At 39.3% G+C, this 24,864-nt stretch overlaps 1 protein-coding gene across 2 annotated transcripts in view; it reads right to left on the bottom strand.

Annotated features, from left to right (window-relative positions):
• dixdc1b (DIX domain containing 1b) overlaps positions 1 to 24,864 on the bottom strand; it is a 32,315-nt gene that overhangs the window by 6,020 nt on the left and 1,431 nt on the right. Inside the window, exons 1-15 of one of the 2 annotated variants that reach the window (XM_017698562.2) lie at positions 22,281 to 22,518; positions 18,289 to 18,418; positions 17,573 to 17,698; positions 17,206 to 17,458; positions 16,075 to 16,194; positions 5,524 to 5,621; positions 4,482 to 4,606; positions 4,033 to 4,122; positions 3,539 to 3,592; positions 3,140 to 3,190; positions 2,838 to 2,942; positions 794 to 847; positions 464 to 556; positions 300 to 371; positions 146 to 220 (exon numbers count right to left, since the gene is read on the bottom strand). In XM_017698562.2, coding sequence (XP_017554051.1) covers positions 146 to 220; positions 300 to 371; positions 464 to 556; positions 794 to 847; positions 2,838 to 2,942; positions 3,140 to 3,190; positions 3,539 to 3,592; positions 4,033 to 4,122; positions 4,482 to 4,606; positions 5,524 to 5,621; positions 16,075 to 16,194; positions 17,206 to 17,458; positions 17,573 to 17,698; positions 18,289 to 18,418; positions 22,281 to 22,340 — 1,506 coding nt within the window. In that variant the 5' untranslated portion in view covers positions 22,341 to 22,518. Of the gene's footprint in view, positions 1 to 145; positions 221 to 299; positions 372 to 463; positions 557 to 793; positions 848 to 2,837; positions 2,943 to 3,139; positions 3,191 to 3,538; positions 3,593 to 4,032; positions 4,123 to 4,481; positions 4,607 to 5,523; positions 5,622 to 16,074; positions 16,195 to 17,205; positions 17,459 to 17,572; positions 17,699 to 18,288; positions 18,419 to 22,280; positions 22,519 to 24,864 lie in introns of those variants that run through there. The other variant, XM_017698563.2, reaches the window with a different exon arrangement.

Raw genomic sequence — 24,864 nt, 5'->3', positions numbered from 1 at the left:
TCAGAATTGGTCCTGCTTAATTATTCATATTTCCAACAGCTTTGTTCAGATCTCAGAAGATTATCAAGTGAAATTTACATCAAAATTCATCCCTTTGATCCTTTGATGGCTGCACTCATTAAGAGAAGAAGAGACAGCAACTTACCCCTTTGTGTGATTGTGTTGTACTGTGCGCTGAGGCTGCTGGGTGAGAGTAACCATTGCTTTGAGCACCAGGAAGCTAAAACAAAGAATGAAATTAAAAGCTCTTTATGGCATATAATTACAGGCAGAAAGTATTTTAGTTGCTTTGGTCTTACCTCATTTTGCTCATGGTTCATTAGCTCCTGAAGAACCATCTGCTTGTGCTCCAGCTCCCTCTGTAGGTCAGCCTGAAGATTACAGATGAAAGGAGTGAGAACAACTGAATCTGTTGGAAAGCCACCAACTGAGTCTGTTCTGAGGTATACTATTAGTTCAGTACCTGCTGATTATTGCTATCTGTCAGCTTGCGCAATGCTTCATCCAGTTTGAGCTGCTGTTGCTGTATCAGGCGATCCTTCTGCCCCAATTCTTTCTGCATCACAAGTGCACATGTTACTCAAAAACCATTTTGATTCTAAACTATAGTGTGTTAAGTGTCAATTAGTGAAATGTTTCTAAGAAGAGGTCCAACTGACCAACTAGTGCGGTAACTAGTAACCAACAGTGACGGAATAGCGTGGTGATGAAATCTGCCTCACTGCGTATCTTTGGAGTACAGAAGCAATGGATTTGTATTAGCTGCACTTAGCAGTAAAATGACTACTTGTACCTTATATTCACTGAGAAGCCTGCTCCTCTCTTCTAGCTTCCTCTGGAGCTCAGCCTGGGAAATTATATACACACTGATTAACACAGCCACACAACCCCAGACAATGTATAATTCAAAGCACAGGTTGTTTGCAAATGATGAGTCACTGTGTTGCTGTGGCAACTAAAGATGGAGGGCAGGAAGTGATTTTTTACATCACGATCACAAGCTCTCAAAATGCTTACGTTCTGCGGCATTTATGGTTGCTCAAATCGATCTAACAGAGAAACATCATGAGCTTTTATCCAGTAATAAAAGTCGATGTTCACAAGTGTGAAAAATGCAAGAAATTGTTAAAAAAAACATTGGCAAAACGGCTCACAAACCTTCATCTGCAAGTGTAAAACAATAAATCGGCAGTAACTGAAAAGTTGATAATGAAAACAAAAAGAATAATAAATGTGACAATAACTGAAACATAACATTCAAATTAAATGCTAACTAAAATCAAATAAAACTGTGGCAGGCTGAGTGGAGGTGGTTACTGGCTAAAAGTTTAAAATGTCTAAGTTATACCACCGAGTAAAGTTTTAGAGAGTCCGGTAATTCATTTCAGCTTGCAGGTGCACTGTAGCTAAAAGCAGACTTTCTCAGTTCGGTAAAAGCTCTTGGGACCTGAAAGATGAGCCAATCACTGGAATGAGTGATAAAATGTATTATTTAGACTGAGCATTTTTGTAATGTACAATGTCCAGCAAGTACTTTACAGATAAACAGAAGCCAATTTTTTCTCCAACACACAGCCAGAGATGACCAGCTAACCTTTACATACAGTACACAGTAGCCACGTTTACATGCAGCCTGATAATCCGTTAAAATTCTGACTAATATCTCAATCAGAATAGAATACGGCCATGTAAACACCTCAATCGGAATCTAATCCGATTGAGGACAATCGGAATACAATTTCTATCCGATTGAACGAGGTGGGTAAACCTCTAAATAATCCATTAAATAGAAGAATAATAGCCGTGTAAACGCCTGAATCTGATTACACTCCAATTGGAAGGTGTAAGAACGTTCTGTGCATGCGCGGTGCGTCACAGCGAAAGGTTTATACCTTTCAACATGGCGGGAGCAGAAATTGTTCTGCAGAGGAGACAAGGTTTATACTCTGAGCTTTAAAAGACGGCGGTGGGACGGGCATCCAGCTTATGTGTCTCAGAGCACGATGTCTTCCTTTATAAGTACATGTGAAGAACGTTTTTCTGAGTCTGACGTCAGTTTAAAGCAATGAAAAACTCAAGCGCGCCAACTGGAAACTCATCTCATGCCAACTGGACCTCACGTGATGTTCGCTGTCATGGTAACACGCTGCTCCACGCATGTACGTCATTCTGCATCGGATTACTTGTAGTCGGCATGTAAACGAAGATTTTCATCAGATTGTTGAGCAGAGTGAGCATATAAACACCTCATTCTGAACCCGTAATCCGATTGTATTCAATCGGATTGGCAAAAATCTTTGCATGTAAACATAGACAGTCATGGGTATTATTCGGGTCACCAGTAATAAATCTTAAAGCAGAGTCGTTTAGAGTCTAAAGTTCTGAGAGTAGTTACAGATGCATATCTGTTTATTATCTAGACTAGACAACAGTTGCTTTAACAATCTTTTTCCTTGTGTGAATTGGGAAACACATATCGTTTGGAAACCAGATGAGCTTGTCTCCTACTCATCCATTCTGCTTGACACATACTGCCCTCCATTTGGATTTTGTGTGTCATCAGAATCAAATGACTGCAAAAAATCTATGTTACACTAGGGTTGTTACATTACCCTGATTAAACTTGATTGCTCGATTTTCCAAATCATAAATAAATGAATGATTCAAGCCACTATGATGAATCTGATCGCAGTATTTAAAAAGAACTCAAAACTTAGTGAAATTAATTTCTATCAATTACAGATATAATCGATTGTGACAGCCCTACATTCACTCACACACACACACACACACACACACACACAAACACTCAAACACTCATATACACACAGACTCACGTTTTGTCCAGCCAGTTCGTCCCGATTCATGCTGGTGCGCAGGAGTTCCTGTTTAAGCTGGAGCACAGAGGCCTCCTGTACAGCCATACGCTGCTGGAGAGCATCCTGCACAAAGCACACCATTACATTCATAACCCTCTTTTGCATCCTTCACCACAAACTGCTGTACTACACAGCAGTTTCACGGGTGAGATCTGATGTGTGTCTGTAGTTTTAATGCTGATCGGTCACAAAGCTCTTAAGAATGAAGGGTTGTGTGTCTACAAAAGGTCCATTGAAAGTACTGAGACTAAAGTACTCACTTTAACTCCTTGAAGGTTGCGTGCCTCCTGTTTATACTTCAACAGCTCCCTCTACAGGACAGACAGACAGACAACCAATGATCCGGACAAAAACAACAACCATAAGAGAAAAGCAATATTCAAGATACACAATCAAAGAAAAAGACTTGCAAATAGAAGCTACATTTTCTAGTTTGATACATTTTCTCTGGTGATTTACATGATAATCTTGCAATTATTCCTAAAGTATGCTTTTACATGGCAGTAATTTGAAAATACTGACCTGATAAAAAGTACAATAACCTCAGTACACTGCATATCCGAACAATCAAGAACATAAATAGAATACAACCCGAACAATCAAAAATACAAATAGAATACAACAATAGATAAAATACAAGAATACAAAAAAGAGCCTACCTTCAGTTCCTGACTTTCCTCCATGCTCTGGTCAAGACGACTACGGATTACAACCTGCACGGAATAACAGAGCATTCCTTCACTTAAAGGTTGAAGCCACTACATTAAATGGAACAAAAACAAATGAACCCTATCATGCAAAAGGGCATTACCAAATGGTAAGGCGTGAGAGAGTGTGAGGGAGAAAATGGCCAAATGACGCTGAGACAGAGCTAGAGAGAGGAGCAGGTGAATGGAGAGGAAAGGAAATGGACACCTGCACTACACACACACACAAAGCAAAGCCCAAAGCTAACCACAGAGTAACATGATCTTTCCTGCAAGAACCAAGTGAGACAGTGGCTAATGAGTGAGTGTGAAAGAGAAGAGAAAGAATATAGAGAACATAGTGCAAAGTGGCCTCATAGTAGTTGCAGAGGCTGAAAAGGCTAAAAAAAAAAAAAAAGAAAAGAAAAAAAGACTCAGTGTAAAATGAAATGAAAAAACAAAGATACCAGTTGTTGCTCTGCATTTTCCACTCCTTCTCCTAAACTGAGTGAGACCTCCTGCTCATCTTCAGGTAATGATCCATGGAGAAGCAAAGCCTGTAATTCCACACACACACTTGGTAGAAGCCATTTCAAGCTCTTATGATCAGAACATATGACCTAATTCATCCACCAAACTTGCTGTCTCTGTTTAGTTACACTTGGTGCTTACATTAAAAGTTACATTTAAAAAAATCATTTCATTTATAGTGTTACAGCTTTTTTAATGCATCACTACTGTTTTTCAGGTGTATGCATACATACTGTAAACATGTCGACATACTTTGACTTTTTTTTCCCCTTATGGTCCACCTTTAAATTCAGCCCAGTATACATAACAAATCTGGAGAATGCACATCTAATTCAGCATACATTTCTGAAATGTGTTGTTGATCTATGTTAGCCAAATAGGTCACCTGTAAGCTGGACACCATTCTCCTGGCCTCCACCATCTCCCTCTCCAGCTGCTCTTGCTGCTCCCACAGCTGTTCTTCCCAGGCAAAGCTTCGCACATACATCACATCATGCTCTGAGGCAGATCCTGGGCCACATGAAACCAATTTAACCATAACAATAACAACAACAAACCAGACAAATCTGTACCTTTATGACAAACCTTATCCATCAATTCTCTGGAGACAACACCAAACTACTCCATTTTGACAAGAGGAAAGGTATTACAAGTCCTGAAACTCCTGAAGGGTAAGATGCCCTATGGTCTCAGTAGTTCTGAAATTTCATACAGGTCACTACATTGCTGAGATTCATTTATTACTTCAGGAAATGCTTGAGGTCAGGCGATATAATTTTCTCTCACTTGAAAAGCAATCTATGAATTTCTAGGTGAGTTTTGCAGACAAGCAAAGTGACTTTCATACATGTTATTATGTCTACTAATCATTTGCAATTGCAATTAAATGTTAAATGCTATCACTTTAAATTGTGATTATTATTTCTGCCATACTACTACTACTACTACTACTACTACTACTACTACTACTAATAATAATAATAATAATAATAATAATAATAGATACTAATAAAAATGTAGTCTAACCAAAATAACGTTTTACAAATTTGACATTAAGTGTTTTTTTTAAACTGTCATTTGCCCTCGGTAGTGACCTGAATTGAGACACATTTCAATTTAAATCTATTTTTAAATGCAATATTTTTAGTGTTGCACTTGCAAAGATTAGAAAATAATATGAAAAATAAATCATACATTCTGTAAAACGTAATTGATAAATTACAGCAAGATTCACCACAGGAGCTTCTTGCTCCAGGTAGGGGAAATCTTGAGCCTTTGTTAGATTTTTAAGAGTTTATATACCTTATCTGTTTATGCATCACCATCCTGCACATGCAAAACTCACACAGGGATATGGTTTAGTGCTTTAGTGAATAGTCTTATGTTCTTAGGCTGAATGTTCTTAAGGGCTTCACCTCTTGCATTACCTTTGAGTTCTCCTGACTGGATGTCCAAAAACTGTGCTTTCTCATCTGATAGGCCGACGCAGTCTTTTGGGTTGTGGATGGGGCTGGAAGAGCTCAGGCTGAATGAACAGAAAAAAAATGTATAAAGAGCTAAGCCTCTGCTCACAAGACAAAATCAGGCTACTCAACAATAACAACAACATCATAAGCTAAGTGCCAGTTTTCTTCTCTGAATACAGATAACACAAAACAGGGATGCTGACAGCATAATGATCAAATTTGATTAAGATTCTCAAATGTCATTATGATTCAATTCAATTAGATTGTTTTGATATGATACAGAATAATTTTAAGAAAAAGACTGAGAATGGAATAGAGTTATGAAACACAGATAATAAAAACCGGTGCACTTTTACATTTTCAGCACATTTATTTTCAAGAAGTGGTATATTTTAGTAAAACCAAACCAATAGTTCAACTTTCAAACTTTAAAAAACTGGGCATGTAACACTGAATACTATAATAATCAATCACAACTGACTCCACCATTGCAAAACTGATGCAGTTAAACCACCACCTTCAGATTAATGATTAGTGAACATGTTCTCTTCAGATTTATTTAGAGGGCATGCAGCACACTATCCTGACACTGTCAAAGAAATTCTTACTGCTGTATATATAGCACTGGAACAATCGATTGGGAGTGCCTGCTGCCAATAGTTCCTGTTAAAACATTGCAGCTGTGATGTCTGATGCCATGGGTGTTCATCTCCAAGCTTCCCTTATCACTTTGGACTTTCCTCTGCAGCTCCATTGTATTGAACTGCAGAAGCCTTCTTAATGCAGTTACAGGAGCAAGGAATTTAATATAATCAAGGAACATTTCTAGTCATAAAGAACACAAGGATTTTTCTAATCTACAGTTACTTATGTACATAAGAAATAATTGCAGGGAGAAACAGCAGAACCATCAGAGCCTGGAGTCTAATTTGTTATTTAGGAATCTTATTTTATGAGTTGCAGTATTGCCATTGTTTTTTAAAACTAATACAAAATTGTTCACAAAAACACTCGTCATTACTCAGTTCAATTAAGGTTTGCTGATGCTATATCAAAAGCATGCAGCCAAATATGGCACATGGCTATAAATAAACATCAACATGTCTAGTGGCATCTAAGGACAGTGCCTTTTTAAACGGGTTGTCATGGAGACATCCAGAGTCAGCCCAGTAATAGGTGCCCAATGTTGTGTTCCCCCACTAAAAATCTGACACAACACAATGCTATTCAATCACAAAATAACACATTAACATTTTATATCTTATTATACATATTACTTGGAAGACTGCATGTTTGCACTGGAACAATTTTGTTTGATCTGAGGGTATATAAATAACGTACTTCTGGCCCACTTCAAAGGCTTCGGCTAATGGATGAACCTTGTGCATGAAATTTGTATTGCATCTCTTATCTGAAGAGAAAACGACAGATGCTACAAATGAAAGCTGGTATCTTGGTATCTAAAAATACCAAGTATCTGTTTTCTGTGTTCCACATGTCCATCATCAGTTCTCTACTGTACAGCAGGAAGTATTCCAGAGGAGTTAGCCTGGCAATGCAAGTCATGACTCTGGCAAGCCCTCCCGATCCAGTAGCATAGCACTCTAATCTGAATTCAACCCAACACTTGTCACTGTACTACAGCGCTGCCTGAGCTGCCTCTCAGGAGATTTCAAAGCAGTGAAGAATCTCCCTTATGAGTGTACATCACATGTCAGCTTCAGAACCTAATTTAATATACCCCTACCTCATCCCCACAAATGATCAGGCAGTACAAAGGAGTTCCCTTAATCAATACTGTTCCCATATGCTTCATTCCTTGTGCAAGGATTAAGTAAATCTCATTGGCTCCTCTTACACTTTCAATAACCCAAAGTGACATTTCTGCCAATAGCCATTCTGAGAGCATGTGAGCTAAATAACCTCTAGAGACTTGGTGTTCATGTGCTGCTGAAACCTGCATAAAGAACCTGCAACTCCAATGGTCGATCCTAACAGACTGGAGACTTTTTCTCAGAGAAGCTGGTATGGATTAACCACTGTAGAGTTGTAAATCATAACCTTCAGTGATCTCTCTGCAGGCAATAAAATCCTGCAGATTTTCACCATTTTTTGTTTTGTGTGCCTGAAGCAGGGATAAGAGAGAAGCAGAGCCATAATTTATCTCTTTTCACTACAACAATGCAAGTTCTGCAAACAAACAGAGGAGCAGTTGTTTTGTATTGCTGCTGCTGCTCTGTGTGTGTGTGTGTGTGTGTGTGTGAGTAAATTTGTGCTAGAGGGGCTCATTGTCCTTAGCCAGGCATCAGGACACAGGACTGAGGCTCTGAAAGAGACATACTCTGCATTTCTGCCTTTTGTTTTATTTTTCTCACGTTGTGGGTAAAGGGGAGGGGGTGGCCTCTTTTGGAGTTTTACACCCATCCCCCTCAATCCCCTCAATCCCCCTTACACACCCCAAAGTTTGGGATAAATCTTAATGTGCTGTGAATGTGAGAATATCTGAAATTTTCAATAATGTTTTAATTTGAATTCTATAACTGAAGCAGTGTTGCTTTATTTTTAATGAACTTTGACAAGGTCAGCTCTTAACTCATTAATGCAGGTCAAAAAAGCTGCCATTTATGTATTTTAATCAAATTTTCTCCTTTAATAACAGGATTTCTTGATGTTAAGAACATGACTTACAAAGCCATGCTTTTAGTGCCCTCATATAGACTATTTTCTGAAAGCGCCAGTCTGTCTACTATGGAAGCCAATGTAACTGTCAATATAGCTGCAAATGTTGATACATTTTTGCCCAACTGTCCACTTTATATCAGAGTCACTTATTTAAACTACTGCACCCATCTTTCTTATAACACTGTCATCACTTTAAGTGATGTAAATTTCAAATGCTACTTTCTACAGATCTCATTACTACAGCGACCAAAGCTGATTTAATTCCGAGGGAAATGAGCTGTTCATCTAATCTAAGTAAACCAATAAGTACCTGAAGACAACTCTGAACAGCGGTCAGACTCCCACACTCAAACTTTGAATTCAGGGTATGGTGCAACTGACTGCCTGGAAGGAACACTGATATGTTTAGCATGACAGAACATTGTGCAAGCATGACATTTCAAAAGGCATGTCCTCAAGTGTAGAATATCAGGGTAGACTTCTGTAAAACATCCTCTTCTTTGGTAAGTCAAACCAGATGAATAAAGACAGCTTAGGGATGGATAATTGTTGCCTGTGGCTAGCAAACCCACAGCATGTAAACCTAGAACACTATCCTCATGCTTTAAATAAAGACCAGCTTTATTTTTGCTCCTAGGATAAATCAAAGTCTTTACTAAGATGTGAAAAATGTCTTCTTACAAACCTTTTACGAAGTGCAGGATTTACAGCACAAAGATGGGACCATGCTACAATGATTATTAAACAACAGTTTACATTTCTCACTTGCACGAGGCAGCTTGGCTGAGGTTTGTGTACCCCAAGAATACGGCAGATACTATGTGAAAACTGCTGCTGTAAGTTGGGACATCTCTGCCTGTTGTCTGATTACACACACTGCAGAAACTGTCTTACAGTGCATTCATTGTACACTGGCTTTTAGACCATTTCCCTGCAGCAATTCCTTGATCTATAAATGAGTTTGCTGTGATCCTTCTCAAACTGCTAAATGATATGAGAAAATCTCTACACTTGCTGACGTTCGCTTGCTATCGCTCCAGAAAAATATCTAAAGACTCTTCTGATGTTTCTTAAACACCCCACATTACACCAGCATTGATTAGATATAATCACAGGAAGCCCATTAAAACAGTGTATTTACACTTTGGCATTTGGCACAGGTCCCAGAAATTCATGTTTTTCTAAACACAGCAGCCACTGTGCTGAAAAATGTTGACAAAAGGGTCAAGGGAGAGGAAGAGTGACCTCTGGCTATTATAAGCACATAAAATTCATGACTGAGCATGCTGAACATTACTTCAGACAGATGTACCCCCACCTTTTTTCAAATGTGCAAAAAGCACTGAACATGGAGGACAACCCCGAACATGTCTTATATAGAGACCTGCATAAGATATTCAAGCATGCATATATATATATATATATATATATATATATATATATATATATATATATATATATATATATATATATATATATATATATATATATTACCGGCCAAGCAAGCTGATTGGTTGAGCAGCGTTCTAACCATGCTGATATTTCACCATAACATCACGGTGTTTCACAAACACTGTATCACTCTGCTAAAACGCCGTGGCTAAGTAACGGCTTTGATAGGAGACGCGCAAGACATTTGAATCTTATTCATACTTGGTGCACAAAACAGAAAATGGATACGTTTAAGATCATTTGACTCACAGCTGATTTGGTCAGACTCTGAATATGAGATTACACTAAATTCCGAAACGGTCATTACCACTGAGTATGCTTATCTTTCGGAAGCTGTAACAGAAGAAAACCTAAACAACCTGGTATCAGCCAGAAATGAACCGAATACCATTTGGCAAATGTGCAGTCTTATCTTCAGAGTCTGACAAAATTGGACTGAGCCATAAAACTACCGCAATAAAAAAAAAAAAAAAAGCTTGCTCACTGGTAATAACAGTTTCAGGATTTAGAGTAAGGAGCTGCAGAAGAAACTGCCGGCTGTGCAGCGAGTGAGCGAAGCTTGTTACTCTGATGTACAACCCCAATTCCAATGAAGTTGGGACGTTGTGTAAAACATAAATAAAAACAGAATACGACGATTTTAAAATCCTTTTCAACCTCTATTCAATTTAATACACTACAAAGACAAGATATTTAGTGTTCAAATGGATAAACTTTATTGTTTTTTGCAAATATTCATTCATTTTGAATTTGATGCCTGCAACACATTCCAAACAAGCTGGGACAGGGGCAACAAAAGACTGGGAAAGTTGAGGAATGCTCAAAAAACACCTGTTAACTGGAAACAGGTGAGTGTCATGATTGGGAATAAAGGGAGCCTCCCTGAAAGGCTCAGTCATTCACAAGGAAGGATGGGGCGAGGTTCACCACTTTGTGAACAACTGCGTGAGCAAATAGATCAACAGTTTAAGAACAACGTTTCTCAACGTGCAATTGCAAGGAATTTAGGGATTTCATCATCTATAGTCCATAATATCATCAAAAGATTCAGAGAATGTGGAGAAATCTCTGCAATTAAGCGGCAAGGCAGAAAACCAACATTGAATGCCTGTGACCTTCGATCCTTCAGGCGGCACTGCATTAAAAACCGACATCATTCTGTAACGGATATTCCCACATGGGCTCAGGAACACTTCAGAAAACCACTGTGAGTGAACACAGTTCGTCGCTTCATCTACAAGAGCAAGTTAAAACTCTGCCATGCAAAGCAAAAGCCGTATATCAACAACACCCAGGAACGCCGCCGGCTTCTCTGGGCCCGAGCTCATCTGAGATGGACTGACGCAAAGTGGAAAAGTGTCCTGTGGTCTGACGAGTCCACATTTCAGACTGTTTTTGGAAATCATGGACGTCGTGTCCTCCAGGCCAAAGAGGAAAAGGATTGTCCGGATTGTTATCAGCGCCAAGTTCAAAAGCCAGCATCTCTGATGGTGTGGGGGTGTGTTAGTGCTCATGGTATGGGTAACTTGCACATCTGTGAAGGCACCATTAATGCTGAAAGGTACATACAGGTTTTGGAGCATCCAAGCAACGTCTTTTTCAGGGACATCCTGCTTATTTCAGCAAGACAATGCCAAGCTACATTCTGCACGTGTTACAACAGCATGGCTTCGTAGTAAAAGAGGGCAGGTACTAGACTGGCCTGCCTGCAGTCCAGACCTGTCTCCCATTGAAAATGTGTGGCGCATTATGAAGCGCAAAATACGACAATGGAGCCCCCGGACTGTTAAGCAACTGAAGTTGTACATCAAGCAAGAATGGGAAAGAATTCCACGTACAAAGCTTCAACAATTAGTGTTCGCAGTTCCCAAATGCTTACTTAAGGTTTATTTAACTTAAACTTTATTTAAGTTAAAAGGAAAGGTGATGTAACACAGTGGTGAACATGCCCCTGTCCCAACTTCTTTGGAACGTGTTGCAGGCATCAAATTCAAAATGAGTGAATATTTGCAAAAAACAATAAAGTTTATCTATTTGAACATTAAATATCTTGTCTTTGTAGTGTATTCAGTTGAATATAGGTTGAAAAGGATTTGCAAATCACTGTATTCTGTTTTTATTTATGTTTTACACAACGTCCCAACTTTGGAATTGGGGTCATAGCAACAAGCTGCTTGTTAAAGAACTATAATTTGCCAGAAAGAATATCTGACATTAAAACATTAAGTGCCACATTCACAGCCCAATTTATTAATTTCTTACTTATTATTATATTATTCTTATATTTCTTATTCATTTAACTGTTGTATAAAAGCAATAGAACTCTCAACCCACAAATTGTAAATTCACATTGTGGTACGGATAGAAACATGATTTATCTAGCGCCCCTAGTTTATAGCAAACAACACACACCAATGAGTACAACCTTATTCATCTATACAGTTAAACCCATACACAGGTCTAAACTACAGACTCCACCTGTGCCTGACGTCACATGAAACAACACTGCACTGTGCTGACAATGCACTGCACTGTCAAACTCGGCACTTAAATCAAACTGCAGTTCCATGTGACATTCTACTCAAGCAGAATGGCTGCTTATTTTCAAGAGCTTCAGCAAAGTGAGGCAATGTCAAATCAAATATAGCTTTCTAAAACACAGCCCTGGTCCTCTGGGCCACATGCTGTCAGAGACATCCACAGCATTCTTTTGTACTAATTATGCTGACAATCAGAAGTGGGACACGGTACAGGGAACTTTCTCCCACACAACAAAGCACTCAGCCCTCAGTAAAAGACCAGAGAAGCAACTACATGATCAAATTTAGAAGAAAATGCTCTGTTAATTAACAATCTAAACTACATATTAGAATCTGGCATGCACATAATAATTTCCCAAGAGTTCTAAATGATAATTTACAATTTAAACACGGAAACATGCTGTCAATGAAGTCTTACCATTTTATTTGTTTAGCTCCCATGTTGGCTTTACGTTGCTAGCCCACTGCACTGCTTCTGTTCATCCATATAACAAGGGCTTGAAAGCCGCTCACCAGCATCTTGCACACAAACAGAAACACTTGTCTGGGTTCACTGATAAATCCCCAGACTGGCATAAAACAGAGGGAGACAGTAGCCGAAACTTCCTAAACTGTCCACTGACAACTTGACAACATACAAACTACCATCCTAACCTTGGTGCTCCGAGTAGACCCTTTAAAACAAATATGCCAAAGCTAAATCTGCTTCTGTCCAGCATGTGGTCAGTTAAAAAACCTTTCAGAGTGTGATCCACTCTTCAGCTGCTCCCGACGTGGCACATATGGAAATCCTGTTTTCACCCCCCGCTTCAATTACAGAGGAGAGAGGCACTGCTCTGTCGCTACGGCAGCTGTATCCTGCCTCTCTCTCTCTCTCTTTCTCCTTGGCAGTCTGTCTGTGAGTCTTCTCCTCTCAGACTACTCCCCATTCATGTTAACTGCTATTTGCAGCCAGACCCATAAAGCTCTCAGTTGCTGAAAAAAACACAGCCAGGTTGCTCCTGTTTTTCTTTCGCTTGCACTCAAACTCTCTCTTTCTTTCTCGCTCCTTTTTCTAACAGATGTGTCAGACATGGCTCAGCCCTCCTCTCTTTTCCCTCCCCCTCTTTCTAAACTCCTCCCTCCACCTCTTCTCTCTCTCTCTCTCTCTCTCTCTCTCTCTCTCTCTCAAGGCCCCCCAGCCTGGTCTCTGTAGAGGATCACTGGCTGGGGTAAGTGGGATCGAAGGTTGAGGGAATGTGTAATTTGGAAAGGCAAGAAGAAGCAGAGGAACTGAGAACACTCAGACAGCTTTGCTAGCACAGCTTACTGGAGGCCATGCCATATTTTTATCACTTTAGCAGAAGCATTCAATAAAAGATCTCTTAGGATCCAAGCAGAGAATTTTCTGAAATAAATAACTGCACTGGTCAAAGCAAATCAATTAGATAAGAACACTGTGCCATTTCTTTGGTATTTGGTATTTCTTATTTTAGACTGAATCCAACTCTCTTGTGCTAAGTTGGAGTGTACTGTTATTGGTCAAGAGGGGGCACTGTTCCTGTAAAAGTACTTGACAAGGCTTTGGTTATCGACATCCATCCTCAGCTGTGCTCTTGCTGACCAAACCCATTTCTGTCAAGTTATCATTTCTTGTTCAGTGTGTGTTTACATAACCTCCAGCTGTCCTCACAGATTATACTTTCGAATAGCTTTCCACACGGTTAGTACTGTTTTGCAGATGTCCCCTAATTCATGTGACAATTTGATATTTAAACTATAGTGTGATGAACAATAACAAAAGGTACTTAATGGCAACAATGGGGACAAAGGAAAAAAGCAAAATAACTCCCATGACGCACTAACACACACAACTGGAGAGTATCTAATGTACTGGAGTTTCATTTTTTTATTTGCATATTCCCCAACATTCTTTGCCAGACAGAAAATGTACATTGTAATCTTTTCAAGTGGCATTCAAAGTCTGTGTGTGTTGTTGATAATTCTGTTTGTATAGCCTCTGTTTTTTATGGAATCCACTTCTATACTAATCATAGGTTAGAATGATTTAGCCTGATTAAATAAAGGAGAAATAATTAAATCATATGAAAGAGAAAGAATGACTATTTACATAATATCAGCACAAATTTCCATTATATTATCAATTATCGACCCAGGGCTAATGAGTGAGAGCGGCTTCAACATTCCAAATCAGCCCAAATTCTGAAAGAAGGTAAAGCTAACTAATGGACACTTAGTGGAACAAATGAGATCCACATCGCTTGGACTCATTTTAACAGCACAGCATGCAAAAGGCTAATATAAATGCAGAGTCACACATTTCCTTGTTATCAGTAGCAAAACAATATCTGAAAGCATGATAAGGCATGCTGGCGCCTCAGAGGGCATCAATGGGCACAATATCCCAGCAACATCCCACATTAGCAAAACAAACAGCACCAAGCCCTCAGGAGGCACCCTCTTGCCCGTCATCCATCCTAGGCAATGCTCATAAAAGCAGCGAGGAGAATGAAGCGCTTGTGATAAGGTGCTGCAGGATGTGTTGGAACTTTAATCCAAACAAGAGAGGCTCTGAGACGGACTGACAATGTGCAGAGCGAGGCTGGATGACTCCAGGGGAGTGAACAGAAAGTCCCTATTGTTCCCAGTGGGTGAGAGAGAGCCAGCTGTGCCAACAAGCCTGATGGACAGGCCTGAGGACAGGGCCTACAGCCCCAGAGCAGCTGCTCAGCTCGTGCCTGGATGATGGAGCACCTGAGCAACTACTGCTCCAAAACAACTGGACAGGTTCCAACATGCTGAAGTTTGGGATCACAATATAAAACTGCTCCACAAAAGGGCTGAAAGACTTTTTATACCCAAATCGCAATTTAAAAGTGCAATTTTCAAGTCGCAAGAGCTGCAAATTTTTTTTAATTATAGCCTATGATCTTAAAGATATTTCCTTATTAAAGACAACTATTCTATATAGAACCATGAGCGCTGAAAGAACAATATGGCTCTTTATAGCACCAAAATGGGTTTGTCTACTGGTACGGTGTCAAGCTTGTAACAACAGAAGAACCTTTTTGGTGTTATATAGAACCCTTTCCAAAAAGGTGCTACATAAGACCATATACAATACATTCTCCATCAATCTGAAGAACCATTTTTGCATGCAAAAAGATCCCTTGAAAAAGTGCGTACATTATCAAGAACATCTTACGTTAAACAGGTGATACTGAACTTAAGAACACAGGGCTTGTGAAATGCCGGTAGATAAGACCAATCAGAGACAATCAAATGTCCATGTGTTGTGACATCACAACCACAACTTACTGTCAGTTTGGCATGCTATGATCAGAGGCCAAACCCAAAGCCAGAAAAGGCAGATACTGTGGTCTTCTTGGTCAAACGAAACAAAAATTTGGTCTGAACCTCAATTTCTAAACAATGAAAATCGACCCATTCAGCCCAAGTCCACAGCATGTTGAAACGGGAAAAGGAGAAAAGCACAGAAATTCACACATAAAATAGCAACATAACACGAATGGGACTTATATTTCCATTCCCGTCATTTTGCTTTTATGTTTACGTTCTTCACAGAGCTTTCTGCGCACCATGGCTCTCCAAATGCTGTTGTTGGGAGTTAAAACAGCAACAATGGTTTATGCCTGGAATAATAAACCAAATGTTTAACTAGACAATCTACAACCACTGAGCACACCATTATTGTCTAATTCATAACATCTACATGGCAAACAGCATGCTTGTTTCCCAGAGCTTTAAATTTTACAGGGCAACAGCTATGCACTCTTATACCACATTAGGCATTTCCATTAGGGTGCCTTGGTCTCACCTAGGGGGTTCCAACTCTGGGTCTTCCTCAGATGTTCCTTTCTGTCCCTCATACTGCTGTACCAAGGCACGCACACTCCAGCATGGGTTCTCGATCTCCTCATCACCACTGGAGCTTCGGCTGAAGGAGAAACAGGGAATGAAGATCTGCTTGGAAGTTTCTTTAAATCAGCAGTGGTTTAAAGTAAACTCAGAGAGGGTTTAGAAGACCATATTTCAGTCATTTTATCCCAGGGCTAAAAAACGACTTCATCTACAGAACTGCTTCATCTAAAATAAAGCAAACTATTATTTAAATGGTTTCAGCTCAAACTGTTATCTATGCAAGCGTATGTCTTCAAGAACAACAACAAAAAAAAATCTACCACAATGTGTCACAGCTATTTCCATAAATGACAGAGATGCACATCATGGTTTTGAATGAAGTGTGTGTGTAGATTTGTGGCTTTTTCCCCATTTACCCTTTAAAAACTGAGCTGCAGTACATACAGACAACAAGAAGAGGGCAACATTCTACATAGCAAGCAAAACCAAAGAATCCTCTTAAAGTGAGAGGGGGAGCACAGCTCCTATCCTCTTAATCCAGTTAAAACAGAGCAGGTCTTAAGTAACAGATCTCCTCAGTCCTCACATGCTCTCCTCTTTACACAAGCCTGTGTAAAGAATAAGCATCCTGTGACACAGTTACAAAAATGGTGTTACAGTGTGTGAAAATCTTATTATCTACTTATTATCTAGTCCTTTCATCAAGCCTGTGAAGGCATGACTGGGGCATGATGGAATTTGATAAAGCTCAACTAATCAAATTACTTTGAGGTTTTTTTTTCAGTTTTGCAAATTATAATGCATCACCTCATGGAAATATATCTATCTCATGTTATATTCACTTTTATGCAGTCTGAAACTATTCCTAGCTGCAGTATAAGACTGTACTCTGAGAGCACGACCTTTATCATTTACATTCAAATTGAAAATGATTTATATGTGAAGAATAAATATATAACAAAATAATGCTACCATGATGTAAACAATAAATGAATGAACTGGTGTTATAATCATGTATTTGTATTGGATCTGTTTACAATACAGCAAGACAAAAATATCTAAATGAGGTGCAAAAAGAAAAGCTGACCTGTGCCAGTCTTGTCTGAGGTGGAGGACACTACGGCCTGAGCGGGAGGCATCATGTCTGGCCGCTGCCAGAGCTGCTGCTGCGTTCTGAGCCATGGCCATAGTGGAATGAGGCCTGTGATTGGCCAAAGACCCTGCAGAGCTCCTACCCAAACCAAGGCCTGCTCTATTATTGGCTGAGGCAGATGGCTTAAAATGTGCTGCCAGTGCCAAGATGAGCCTCATGGCAGATTTGAGGTTCCCTTCCACAATGTCTATGAATAGGGAGAGATAAAGAGAGAAGGAGGATATAGAGAGACATACTCGGGAAAAGGCCACAGTAGGTGTCTATACAAATAAACCTAATTGGCACCTGCTGAGTTACTTACCTCTGGCAGAGGTCTGGGGCATGCGTATCCGCTTGGATGATACAAACTGCAGAACTTTCTCCACATTCTCTTTCTTCTCTTGGTTGTCCCTTGGTGAGTAGTGAATACCCTCAAGCAGTTCACCAGCTACCATACAAAAAGATGAAAGTCATATAATGGGCTATGTAAGCCTACACATAAAATTAGTTTTGTAGTGTTTATAGCAAAGATATTTTTTGCAAGTAAGAACAGAATCCGAGAACACTACAGCTAAACAGAGGACTGAATAACAGTAGTTTATATTGTGCTATATCACAGTTTTTATTTGACTATGTTTTATTCTATTGCCTAACCAAAGTCATCTCTAAGGCTGCTTCTGGAGAGATGCCCTCCTGCAGAGTTTAGCTCCAATCCTAATCTGCCAACCTGATGCACCTAATCAAGGTCTAGAAACTCAATAACAGTAGAAGGTGTGTTAAGTTGGGGTTGGAACCAATCTATGCAAGTCCACAATAAGTTATGCCACATCATCAAGTATCTTGCAAAGAACAAACAGTAGACTAAATACTGAAAAGTTTGATATTATATTTAATATTATATTTAATTGTTGAAAAAAATAGTAAAGTATGGTCTTTGACCTTTGTATTGTAAAGGTACTCAAAATCAGATCAAATCAGAGAAAAGCTTGATACAAGCATCATGGCAATGTTCTGATGTTTGTCACTTTGCTGCCTTACCCACTATCTCAATAAGGTGGGTCAACACCACACCATCTCTAAGGTCCTGCCGGAGGTCACTCACGAGGTTCACACCAGGCTTCTTCTTCAACTGGGCATTGACCCAGGAAACATATGCCGCCAGCTGTTGCTGAAAATGCAATGCTGAATAACGTAACAATATCTGCACAAATGCATCCACATTACAACAGCAATGAAATCACAGCACTGAGCTCAGTTAAAGTAACATTAAATCCATCTTTCACCTCTGAATAAATACTAAAATAAACAAAATACAGAAAAAGCATCGACAGAGAATGTTGCTGCAACAAAGCTAACTGGTCTATATTTTCTCTGTGCTGTGCATTTATTTGTCATTATACAGTGAAATGAATGGAGGTACTGTAATCACAATATTTACTTTTCAGTGTCTTCTTTATCATTCTATATAAAACAACCCAGAAAAAAATGCAAATACAAGAAAAGTGAAATTAACATGTCATGTCAACTTTGATGAAAGCCTTTTCATTCACACAGGCACACTGATGAAGGGTACACTGGGTGCCTCTTCCATGTTGCCTGCTGAAATGCCAATTGTCAAACAAGCTTTATCTCTCAGAGCTCAAGACTCACATCCTCTGACAGGACAAATCCCTCCCCATTCACTCGGCCTGGTCTGTGATGCCCGGGTTCAACAGACAGGATTAGTGTGACTTGCAGTTTTCGGCCTCACCACAACATGAAGGCTTAGCTTCTATTTCCCTACAGCCAGTACATGTAGGGATGCACAGAGAATGCAGCCCTGCACATTCAGGGATGTGGTGCCTCACTAAGGATTGCTGCAGAGTTCTGCCTCCTGGCAAAATAATACAGTCAACTAAAGCTGTTTTTCAAAAGTCCTACTGAAGAATACCATGCAGGAGAAACCCTCAAACACAACTGAGCAGCATATGCTTCTCTTTTGAAAACACTCTGCTTAACTACCACCAACTAAGCCTTTCAGACCCAAATTATTTTCCTTGAGAGAATGATTACCGTTGCCATATATAGTTAAATGTTATTTCTGTCATATGTTATGGTTAATAGGGTTCAATGCACAAAAATTAAATTTTTTTTTTAAGTAACATTACATGGCATAAGCTACAATGGTCATATTTCCAGGAAATGAAATTCTGCACTCAGTCGTTTTGATAAATATAAGACTACAGAGACTGATGTTAAGGTTGTGAAGAGTTATAAGAAATACTGAGATCTTAAGGTAATCTCTGAAAAAAAATCTTAAGATTCATGTGCTCCGTTTAAAAAAAAAAGCATCTTAGCCCAAAGATTGTTAAATGAACATCACAGTAAACTCTTTCTAACAGTTAAGACAATCTTAAAGGGGAATTCCACTGATTTTCCAAAATGTTTGCATGGTTCGATGTAAACAATGCCATTCAAATTCACAGGTTTGTTGTGAAATGCTGCGTTGTAGAAGAAATTTACACACTTGGAATTTTTTTTCAAATAGTGGTAACTGGAACCAGGGGTTGCAATTTCTACACCACAAATTTAGATTTTTTATCCAGTATCCAAAACCAGAATTTTTATATGTAACGTTGATAATATTATAATAGAGGTAAATCTGAAAGAAAAAAAAGATTTCTATGGGGAATTTTGTCTTACAACACTCTGCATGTATCTTGTAGCCATTTCATGTAATAACATTCTTTGATGTAGCTTTTAAAGATATTAAACTCTTCAGATGTCTGGTTCCTATCACCACTACTGTAAACAATTCTGATTGTGATGACTACGGCAAGTTATTCTTCAGCGGAGCATTTCACATCAAACCACTTTGAATGACTGCATTTTACATCTTAAGCTTTTAATTGGATTATGCAGGACATGAACAGGAAAAAACTGGTGGAATTCCACATTAATACTACAAAGCTTTAGGAGAAACTGGACTTAAGTGTGTCAGTTTGAGCTGTAACTGCTAGAAAACTGTGTGGCATGAGCAGGACTCAATTTGACAAGGGGAATCCAAGGAGATGCCATCCAATACATTGCTTAAATCAAAAAGAATTACATAAATCAAGTTAAATTCCTTATTATCAAGACCAGTAAGTCTTAACTAACTGGTAATAGCTAACTACTATTATTATTGGTACTCTGTTTCACTGGCAGTCAAACAGATGTTTGCAATCCAAAATAAAACCACAGTTAGAATTATGCATAGAAATCTTTACATTTCACTGTAAATTTGTTGTAAAAAAATCATCTAGTTAATTGTCACATTAAAGCATGACATGTGCCAACCACTGAACATAACACTGTAGAAATATGACGACTCATCACTGCTTTTTGGACATCATGCATTCAGGCACAAATATATAATTTAAAAGAGTCTGCCTTTTTTTTTTTTTTTTACAAATGTCATGCATTTAAACAAAACATTTTTATGCTGGTTGCTGTTCTACATGTATGCTGATATCTTTGTCAAAAAACTTCAAAACCCCAGATGCTCACTAATATATCTTCAAATAATACAATTCTCATGTGATTTTTCTTAAACAAGGCAGGTGAACAAATCTTAACCTAATGATAAATATATGACATCACTTGGGCAGAACAGTTTAACATAAATGAACGGGTATGAAGTCTAAACTGAGACAGTTTAACAGTGGAAACTATATGTTAGTTTGCATCATCTGACCCAGAACATTCTTCACTGTACATGTCCATAACTGAAGAACAAATGAAACTGTGACTGAATATGTAGCACATTGGTAAAGGAGAAACCACGCCAACTTGAAAAAAGCTGGCACGGCACAACTTTTTCCTCATTTGGGGTTTTTCATGTAAACAAAAAAGAAATTTTAGTGCCACTCAGCAAATTGAATCAGCCTCTAAAAACAGTGTACATATTTGGCCTACACTGGGCTGCCTTAAACAATGGAAGCCCTGTCTGGAACATATCTGTCTCGCTAGAAGCTCAAAGTGGTCCAGAATGGTGCCTTCCCAAGAAAGGATGCCTAACACAGGGAGCATTCAGCAGTGAGGCTGTGTAAGCTGCTGACCATGCTGTATGGCTGGAATGCCGCGCTAGCTCAGTGCAACCAGCCGAAAATATTTGCTAGTGGTTTGTTCCCACAGAGACCAAGCCGACCGAGCACACCACTGCGGCGCTGTCCGGGTCACTCCATCCTGCAGCAGTAGATAAAGCACCACTAGTGCGTGAAGGCCCCATAGCAGCTGAGGATCATAACAAATGCCACATGGCATTGAAGACAGGGCTTCTTTATGGTTAAATGCAGTGGCAGCTGCTACAAGTAACAGTCTAACAGGTGTTGCATTATGAGACTGGATATGGCCCTGTAGCATATCTTGTACTTAACAGTACCTCAGACTCTGTCAATGAGATAATGTTTAAAAATGATAATTAAAGATTTCTGTAGCAATTAATGCTTAGAAGGCCAAATGCCACATAAAACATAGGCTTTTGTTTTGGTGCTCTTTTATTCAGGACGAGTAAAACCTTTCAACATACCAACTTACAAACCTACTTTTTCATGTCTTACAATCACAAGGTATTCATGATCATCCAGTGGGCAGTTCCACTGGTCAGTATTGTTGGCTAAGGGACAATGTTGCTCCTTGTAGCCTGCACGTTAAAAAGTTAGTTAAGGTTACTGGGGTAATTCGCACTTGTCTGACAGTAAGAAGAAAAAATGCTTCAGCGAGGACTGAAGACTTTTAACACAAGGCTGGCAACTGCCGAAACCACCATGTCATTCACCGCGCCTCAGTCCCACTTAATTCAGACACGTCTGCTAGTTCATCTCACTCTCAAGACAAACTTGCAGGGGGCAGCTGCATTTCTGCTAGAATAAACAGCAGCTCAATCCAGAAAAGCTACTTTTACGCAGCCCTCAGTTTAAACAATACAGGACAAAATAAATTTACGAAGGACGGAATGCGGATACAACCCCTAACGTAAAGTTTTGGTTGGATTTCATTGGTCGTGTTACCTCATTGAAGCCCTCCTGCAGCACGTCCAGCACATTTCCTCTGGATAAGGATGCGATCATTCTTCTGCCTTCTCATGGAGGCGAACAGGCAAAACGTTAGCCTCCTTATTCACCGAGGCCGTTTTAAACGCGCATCGGTGCAGAGTCAGCAAACAAAGAAACTACACAGAAAAGCCCCGAGGCCGTGCGATGGCCATATGTGCAGCCACCGTTAGCTCTCGTTAAGAAACAGGATACGAGGTGGACTGGGTTAGCGCTGACGTACTGCGCATGCTCCGCACACGGCCACTCCGCGGTCGCTATGGCTACGGCCCCGCTTACACTAGCCGGATTAATCATGGCGCTGTAACGCGACATAACAAGAGCCAATTTATGACAAACCTGCACCATACGCTGTTCTCTGCTATACTGTAAAAACACCTGTTCCAGAAACTAAAACTACAGTCTGAGAAACTCTAATGAGCTACCAGAACTCTCTAGAAGAAAACCCACATCACTGCGCCATTACTTTCTCCGTTATGGACGTGGCGAAATGGCTCTTCACACTCACGGACAAGGTGTTGTATGCGACTCTATACAGAACCTTTGGGAAAAGGGTTCTTCTCTTGTTAGGATCTTAAGCTTGTAAAAATACAAGAACTCTAAAAGGTTCCATAAAGAATCATATACAACACATTCTCCATCAATCCGAAGAACCATTTCACCAGGCAAAAACATCTGTTTATGGACTATTCATGGCTCTATAGAGAACCGCTGTTTTTACTAAAGAACCCTTGAAAAACCATTCCCTTTTCATAAGTGTAGCTGATGCTTGGCATTAGGCATAGTGATAAGACTCAAGTGCAGCTGTGTCACAGCATTCCACTCTATTAGCAATGCTCTGAACACACTCTTAAAAAGGTGGTTCTTCAAGGGCTACTTGGTAAAGATAATGAATGGTTCTGTATAGAACCATGACCACTTAAAGAACCCTTTGCACAATTAAAGGGTTCTTGGCATCATGAAAGCGTTCAGACCGATGGAGAATGTGTTGTATATGATTCTATATAGAACCTTTTTAAAAAGGGTTCTATATAGCACCCAAAAGGCTTATACTATTGTTGCATGCTTGACATTGTACCCATCATTTTAAAGAAGTTCACATCATAGGGTTCGCTGAGTGTTTAGAGGTCTATATAGAACCTTTGCTACCTTTTCTTTACTAAATAGCTCTTGAAGAACCATGTTTTAAGTGTGTACCTGTATTAACTGAATACCAATGGGGCCACCTTAAAGTAGCTGAATTCACTAATTATAAGTGGTGTCTGGATACATTTGGGTATATAGTGTATAACAGCTTATATATGATAAACCAAAAGCAAATATATGTTAACAATTTATTTGAATAAAAAAAAAGATGCTAAATGCTAAAATCAAAGCCACATCACTGAGTAATGAGTACTTTCCAAAAGGTTCAGCTATACTGCAACTGGATGAACGAGGCAAAAAAAAACTTACAAAAAGAAGAAAGCAGAGGACAATTAGAGATGCCCATCAATCTTCTAGTGTTGCGAAAGTGTTGCTAATTTTTTATGAGCACATGCCAGTAATGCAAGCAGTAATGACTTCGATAGAGACTCCATACAGAAGCCATCTAACTACAAATCAGGATGCTGTGCATGGGCTCCTTTTCAGAAAGAGAACAAGTTATTGCCAAGAGGGATTCTCTGTAGTCGTTTTATCTTCAGAGATGTTACACTGTATTTCAGTCAGGAGCTGATGCTCTTCACTCCATATGTTACCCAAAAATCATAAATTCTAAGAGGTTTTCCTCACTCAGTGATATGCAAAAGATTCACAGACATGAACTGTAATTTCTATGATCTGATATGGTATATTCTGTTGTTAGAGTACATCAGAACGTGGGAGTTACCCGGTGTTAAAGGTAACACAACCATGACAGCTTAAATGTACCCTTTTTCACAGCACCCAACAGTAAGGACTAGTAAATAGTATGCAGTTCTGTGTATGGCTGCTTTGTGTACTGTGCCACCAGACCACATCCTTCCTGTCAGAACTTCCTGATTCAGCCCTGACTGCACTATATAATGTATTTCTGACCAAAATCAGCAGCACTAAGAAATCAAATCTGCCCTTTTAAAACCCTTTTAAAAGTGTTTCTGTTGCATTTGAATAATCTAAAACATGACCCTCCTTGTTTTTAGTACTCTATTTGTTTGTGTTTTCATGATCAGATCAGGTATTTGTAGCTCAACAAAACAGAACTTGTCCAAGACAACATAGTTTCAATAAGCCGCTAATACCCTCATCTTACAAATCATGCACAGAGAGTAAAATGTCATTCCTAGTCTTTTTAGTCTAAATAGATTACATTGTTGTCTCCAAACAGCACAGTTACACAGCTTTGTAACATATATTGCTAACAAATAGTATGCATGTATTAGTGATATACACACCAATCATGCATAACATTAAGACCACCTCCTTGTTTCTACACTCATTGTCCATTTGATCAGCTCCACTTACTATATAGGTGCACTTTGTAGTTCTACAGTTACAGACTAGTCCATCTGTTTCTCTGCAT

This window comes from Pygocentrus nattereri, chromosome 16 (genome assembly GCF_015220715.1).
Source record: "Pygocentrus nattereri isolate fPygNat1 chromosome 16, fPygNat1.pri, whole genome shotgun sequence".
Taxonomy (NCBI): domain Eukaryota; kingdom Metazoa; phylum Chordata; class Actinopteri; order Characiformes; family Serrasalmidae; genus Pygocentrus; species Pygocentrus nattereri.
The sequence above is the reverse complement of the archived record's forward strand: the minus strand, read 5'-3'. Positions and strand labels throughout refer to the sequence as shown.